Source organism: Sardina pilchardus, chromosome 21 (genome assembly GCF_963854185.1).
Source record: "Sardina pilchardus chromosome 21, fSarPil1.1, whole genome shotgun sequence".
Lineage (NCBI taxonomy): Eukaryota > Metazoa > Chordata > Actinopteri > Clupeiformes > Clupeidae > Sardina > Sardina pilchardus.
Genome location: NC_085014.1, coordinates 3921820 through 3929319, shown reverse-complemented (window position 1 = coordinate 3929319; position 7500 = coordinate 3921820). Strand labels below are relative to the sequence as shown.

At 46.5% G+C, this 7500-nt stretch overlaps 1 protein-coding gene across 2 annotated transcripts in view; it reads right to left on the bottom strand.

The window, feature by feature from the left end:
- lipca (lipase, hepatic a) overlaps window positions 1–7500 on the bottom strand; it is a gene marked incomplete at its 3' end in the record, with an annotated part of 30296 nt that overhangs the window by 20434 nt on the left and 2362 nt on the right. The window contains 4 exon segments of one of the 2 annotated variants that reach the window (XM_062525170.1): window positions 874–1113; window positions 1359–1476; window positions 2378–2554; window positions 4713–4891. In XM_062525170.1, coding sequence (XP_062381154.1) covers window positions 874–1113; window positions 1359–1476; window positions 2378–2554; window positions 4713–4891 — 714 coding nt within the window. 2 annotated transcript variants of the gene reach the window in all.

Genomic DNA, 7500 nt, shown 5'->3' with positions numbered 1-7500 from the left:
CTTTTTATGGAAAGGAAGAAAAAAAGCACAAGTCCATCTGTGCTGCTACTCGTCAGTGCGGGGCTCTGACTCATTATGAACTGCAGCAGAGTCAGTGTGTTCTCAATGACACTAATCCCTCATCCTGGGCCTGTCACATTCACCACTCAGGAGAAGAACTTAATCTACACACACACATGTATATCTGTGTGTGTGTGTGTGTGTGTGTGTGTGTGTGTGTGTGTGTGTGTGTGTGTGTGTGTGTGTGTGTGTGTGTGTGTGTGTGTGTGTGTGTGTGTGTGTGTGTTGAGTGTGCGTGCGTCCGTGTGTGTCTGCGTGTGTGTGTGTGTGTGTGTGTGTGTGTGTGTCTGCGTGCGCGTGCGTGTGTGCGGGATTGTTAAACATTTATGATGCTGCTCTAATGTTGGAGGTATGAATGTAATCAGTTCTTCTCTACTGATTTTGCTTTAATAAAAGCTGCTATCCAAAGCAGCTACTTATCCGATAAGGAGTAATTTTGATTATAGTCACTACATGTGCATTCTGGGAAATTGCAGACTTTTCTGAGTGAAATTCTAGAGCCTAATTATTTTTTCTGTAGACCTTTGTAGTCCTAATGATATGCACACTACAGATGAATTGCAAATGAGATATTGGGCTTTCAATGTTTTTCTCTTCCGACCCAGTCATTTTCAGTACGAGACGTGGTGGGAACTACGATTCCCAGAATACCTTTCCCTACCTATCGACCTGGTCGTGTCTCTTAATCATGAGGCCATACTGGGCGAGATGGGAGTAGAGGTTGTCTTGCCCGTACTGGGGGAGGTGGGAACTACAGAACTACAATTCCCAGAATACCTTTCCCTACCTACCAAACCCAGTCCTGTGTCTTACCCATGAGGCCGTACTGCGTGAGGTGGGCGTAGAGGTTGGTGACGTGCAGATGGCAGCCGGGCTGGAAGGCTCCTCCGTTGGGGTAGAAGTCGAAGTGTGCCACGGGCTGCTTGATGCCCACGCTCAGACCCATGCGCTCCTGCGTGAACGTGTGGATGGCGTCCACGAAGCGGGCATCGTCTGGGGACAGGCGGTCGGTCGCGGACATGCCCTCAAACAGGGGGCCTGCAGGATCCAGACCTGGATACACACACACACACACACACATACACACACACACACACACACACACACACACACACACACACACACACATGAACAGCATGCACACACACACACGATACTTCAATATACACACAGAGGCTCTTTGTGGCACTGTATACCTGTAATTTCCCTATTATTAGCCGCGGCTTATATATTGATTGTGCAACGTTTTTTCAGCTATGGGGTTAATACACCTGCAAACAGGTGATGTTAGCCCTTACCTGTGATGCGTCCGATCTCTATGGAGTCTCCCAGGTAAGTCCCAGCGAACCCAGAGATGTGTGCGCCCAGGCTGTAGCCAATCAGATGCACCTTACTGGTGGGGAACTGCAGGAAGTCCTGTCAGGGACAGCCAATCACATCTGTTAGTGGATAACTCACGTACGCCTTACAAGAGATCTATTGCATCTATTGTATTGACACTTTAAATGGTCAACGTGAATGTGTTTAGATTGTCTTTTTAACCCATATATGGTACCTGTTTTGTTGCTTGTATGGTGTTTATGCGTTGTAGATTGTGTGTTTTAGTTTTGTATGTGATGTTGTTTTTTAGTAAAGCGCTGCCTTTCTTGGCCAGGGCTCACTTGGAAAAGAGGATGTTGTTTGTGTGACTACCCTGGTTAAATAGGATGAATAAAAATGAAAGGATGAATAAGAAAAAGTATCTATATTGTATTTCATAGATATTATATAACAAAGTCTATTGTTAGTGCATCAGAAGTAATCTCTCTCAGGCCCACTGTGGCCCATTTTGATGTGAAATCACAGTAGGTCATCTTATCTCTTCTCATCTCATGGGGAGATTGAGCCTCTGGGTAAGTGTGTGCTTTTATGAGTGATGTGTTCAACACATCACATGGCCTTGATTAAAGTTGAGCTGTGTGAAAATCACACAAACTGAGCAATCCCTTAGATCCAGACCATCTGGCCATTCAAATGCATGGCCACACGCACACACACACACACACACACACACACACACACACACACACACACACACACACACACACACACACAGATATACACAGACATACACACTCACACTCACTATATGTCTCTCTCTCTCTCTCTCTCTCTCCCACACACACACACGCACACACACACACACACACACACATTCCAATCTGAAATCCCATATGAAGGATATCCACTGCATGAATTTAGTGAGGTTGGTGTTGGTGTGTGTGTGTGTGTGTGTGTGTGTGTGTGTGTGTGTGTGTGTGTGTGTGTTCCGTCTCACCTGTAGCCAGCGCAGCAGGTGAGCGATGTCCTGCCCCACCACCCTGGTGTTGGTGGCGGCGACCGGGTAATGCTGGTGGGCCAGGGGCAGCCAATCAGTGATGACCACGTTGACGTCCCCGAGCGACGTCCTCAGGGCAGCCAGTTTAGTCACCCAGCTCTCCATCATGCCGTCCACCTGCAGAGACAACAGAAACACTTAACATCAGGATGGTGGTGGTCAAGCGTATCTTTAACACACTCCGGTAGGCTGCGAGTTTGACCTCAGGGGTCACTGCCTCCATTGGGCCCCAGAGCAAGACACTAAGGCCAAGGGCCTGTCCCAATTCAGACCCTAGCCCTACATTTGAGCCCTTTGCCAGAGCAAGTGAGAGAAATGGAACAGGGCCAAAGTCCACCCTAGGCCTGCTACAGGTCTGCTGGGCATTGCTCACTGCAGTGCTGGTCATTGTGTAGAGCCAGGGTAAAGCCACCCTGTGGACACTGCTCCGTCCGCGAGTTAAGGCCGGTGCCCACTGGACACGGCGTTTGGCGGTGCGGGCTTGACGCGCAGGATTTTAGAACCGTTTTCTATCTCTGTGCGGCTGCTGCGTGGGCGGGCAGATGTTTGTAGTGGGCTTTGCTCCGTTAAAAACAATATGGAGTTCTCTTTTCTTTATTGTCGCCGCGGACGTACGTGTCCGGGGGTGGCCGGCTGTTAGAGTCACATTGCTCAGTCAGAGAGTGAGCTCAGTGAACCTGTACAGTAATTTCCCGTATATAAGCCGCATTGTGTATAAGCCGCAGGACAGTGTTTTATGCAAGTTAAAAGAAACAAAACCATATTAACACCATATTAACTGCCCCCCTGTGTTAACCTCATATCTGAAGAAATTTTGCAAAATCAATGTATAAGCCGCAGCTAATAGTCGGGAAATTACGAGTAGTGTCAAGTTTATGACACACTGTAACACACTGACGCAACTTTACTCACTCAAAGCCACAAGACAGCCGCTTTTGATAGTGATCGTTTTTTTTTTTTGCACCTCTGCTTGCGTGTGAAAGAAGCACAGTAATTTGTTTCCCAGTGAAGAGTATTGATCTCGTTCCTGTTTCTTATCTCTCCTGCTGTAGTCAAACAGTGATAGCGAACGTGCTTCGCAGAAAGCTGCTTTCCCTGGACTTTGCGGTGTGGCGGGCGGGGGGAGTGTGTGGCGGGGGAGGGGAGTGTGTGGTGTGCGGGGGAGTGTTTTCAGTATGTCCTGTTCTCTGGATCTCCCCGTTGACCGTCTCCATAAGTCAACGGCCCGCCTCAGCAGACTTGCTGGATTACATAACCCTATTTCACAATCGCACCTTGCCGAGATTGGGAGGTACAGCCTCTGTGTATGGGCAGCCCTATAGCCGAAAAACACACACACACACACACACACACACACACACACACACACACAACACACATAAAAACTGTATGGAAAAGTGCACAGATGTTGAGAGACAATTGTCCGGGACATCCCGTATTTTGGGTGATTTTGTCCTGTCAGGTCGTGTCAGGAACAGCTCCAGTCCTAAATTTCAACCACAGCCTCAGCGGCCTTGTCAAGTTATCAATGAACAACAGTAGACTATTGCAAACGCATCTGGAACAAAATGTCCAGTGGCGCATCTCGCATTGTGCGTAGGACACTAAAGGGCAGAGGGGGCACCACAAGCACTGCAGTTAGGGGTTGTCTGACTGGCGACTACTGTGCACTAGTTTTGCTGCCAGTAGTAGGCTACTGACACTCTAGTCTGGCTATCACCATACCTAGCTCAATCTTGAACATTAGTCTGGGGAGTCTGCGCTTTATTTCTACTGAACAAGAGGCATGAGCATTGGGCATAGTTCAAATGAATCCGTACACTTTTGGATAGTCCTTCAACCAATCAGATCAACAATCCGGGTGCACTTTTTGGATAAGCTAGTTTGAGACTGGACCCAAAGGATGTGGACAGGAAGCAGGGGAGATATGCAGGTTTCCAGCCTGCACTGCACTGATATTGTAGAGTCAGGATTTCAGGACTGAGGTAGCTTACTGATGCTATCCTGCATCCTCGTGCTCTTGTAAGTGCAAGGACTATCAATTTACTACAGTTAACTTAACTGTACAGTCAGTTGATGACTAACTAAGCCTGTTAGTTAGCGGTTGTTTGTTCTATGATTGTGTGTTGATGTGGTGTGTCTTTGGGTTTCTTTTCCCTTGGTTGTGTGTCTGTGTGTGGGTTCAATGCATGATGATCAAGGGGGGTATGTGTGTGCACGCGCGTGTGTGTGTGTGTGTGTGTGTGTGTGTGTGTGTGTGTGTGTGTTTTCTTACCGACCAGCCGTGCGTGATGATGACAAGCGGGTGTGTGTTGTTGAAGCCACAGGCTTGGAATGTGTGTGTCTGGAAGAGCTCCAGAACGCAGGTGTCCTCCATGTTCTCTCCCCCAGTGTAGAACCGGAACACCGACTTGGGCTCGTATGGCATCTTCATCCTCTGGCCTGGCTCCAGGTCTATACACACACACACACACACACACACACACACACACACACACACACACACACAAGGCAAGGCAAGGCAGTTTTATTTGTATAGCGCATTTCTTACACCAGGCAGTTCAATGTGCTTTACAGAAAATTGAAAAAACAGTACAACAGCACAAATAATGAGGAGGCATAAATGCTTACCAGCAAATAATAAGAAACATTCAATAAAAGCATAAAAAGTGCATGTCACCAATTAAAAGTGCTTCAATACAATCATATACTGAGAGAAAAATAAGTAAGTAAGAGAAATAAAACAATAAAAAAAGATAAATAAAGTCACACACACACAGAGAGGAGCTGAAGTCACCCATTATAGCTATATGCTGAGAGGGCTTTGGCTAGTTAGCATCACCCAGTTTGCTAATTATTAGGAAATTGATGCACACACGTCATACACACTAATGCTTTGTTATCTCCGCTCCTATAGGCTACCTGTGTGGAACACATTTCTAAGCTAAAATATTTCTAAGCTAACAACACATTTCTAAGCTAACATGTTTCAGAGAAAACCCCAGAACATTCTCTCTCTGGACCTGACTAATTCACATCTTTGTTATGGTGTAGCTATATATTCCCTCTCAGTTTTTCACTTCAAGTTGTTGAAACCCAACACATTGGGCTAGTGAGTTCAGCACTGTCTGTAGGTTAGCAGTTACACACAGCTTACAATGCAAGCCTGGCATTCCTGAAGATAAACCCATTTGGCCCAACCTGGTAGTCCTCCAGCCAACACAACACAGAGTCCTGCTCTGGCAGTGTGAGCTGTGAGGTTCTCGGCTCTGCGCCAGACACACACACATACACACACACACACAGCAAACCTTTACATCAGCATGGCACCAACACCAACAAAAACCAACAGTTGGGTTGTGTGTCTTGTGTTTTGGTAAGGGATGGTCCACACAGCACGAAAACTAAAGAGCAGGAGGCTGCTGGTTAACAGTCACTGGTCAGACAAGACAACGACTATCTGCAGTGTTAGCCGCTGGTCAGACAAGACAACGACTAGCTGCAGTGTTAGCCGCTGGTCAGACAAGACAACGACTATCTGCAGTTTTAGCCGCTGGTCAGACAAGACAACGACTAGCTGCAGTGTTAGCCGCTGGTCAGACAAGACAACGACTATCTGCAGTGTTAGCCACTGGTCAGACAAGACAACGACTATCTGCAGTGTTAGCCACTGGTCAGACAAGACAACGACTATCTGCAGTGTTAGCCGCTGGTCAGACAAGACAACGACTATCTGCAGTGTTAGCCATTTGTCAGACAAGACAACGACTATCTGCAGTGTTAGCCGCTGGTCAGACAAGACAACGACTATCTGCAGTGTTAGCCACTGGTCAGACAAGACAACGACTATCTGCAGTGTTACAAGACAACGACTATCTGCAGTGTTACAAGACAACGACTATCTGCAGTGTTAGCCACTGGTCAGACAAGACAACGACTATCTGCAGTGTTACAAGACAACGACTATCTGCAGTGTTACAAGACAACGACTATCTGCAGTGTTAGCCACTGGTCAGACAAGACAACGACTATCTGCAGTGTATCTCACTATCATTTACTGGTCAGACAGCCCCTATCTGCAGCGTGACTTGCTGGTGAGCCCCGTGGGGACAGGTTGGGGGGGGATGTCCTTGTGTAGGTGGGCTCTCTTTGCTTTTCCCAGGAACAGGAACTCAGAGACACATGGTCATGATTCATATAAACCTGTTTAACTAAGAAGAGGCCTGTGTCTCAGGTCATTAAACTCTCTCTTTCTCTCTCTCTCTCCCTCCCTCTGTGTTTTTTTTGGGAGAGAGAAAAAAGAAAAAAACAGAAATGATTAAATGGTTGTGCTGATGTACCGTATAGGCCTAGTGTGCCTCCCCCCTCTCACACACACACACACACACACACACACACACACACACACACACACACACACACACACACACACACACACACACACACACACACACACACACACACACACACACACACACACAGATTACATAACATCATGTCTGGTGAAATGTATGTATCGACTGAGGGAGTTTCTGCTTAGCTTTCATGTCATTTGTTTTTCTCACAGTGATGCAACCCATCACAATACCAGTCTGACATTCACTGTTCTTCACAAACCCCAGAACAGCTCACAGGTCATGTGAAACTTCATATGACTTCATCAACTTCATCAATCTACCACAATTAGCTTTTGATGCAAGTAAACCTGGTCTTACATGAATTCATTTCATCGTCACATGAAATCATCTCCCAGTTGGCAATTACATTTGGTCCAGATCCGCATGAAAGCAGTGCTATTACGAGATTCCTCCTCTTTCCAGGCATGCAGAAATCTGAATAGTAGTTATCGAGTCTTTTTGGTTTATTTGCTATTAATCTTTTGACTGATTAGCCTACAGTTTCACTAGGTACAGGTACAGCCCAACTTTTCAAGCTACTACTATTGGTTTATTCAAAGACAACAGCCATCAACAACTATCACTAATGTAAACAACTTGTAGCCTAGGTGAACCGAAACTATATTTTTGCAAATTTGTAGACTATTTGCTCTTAATTGCAAACAG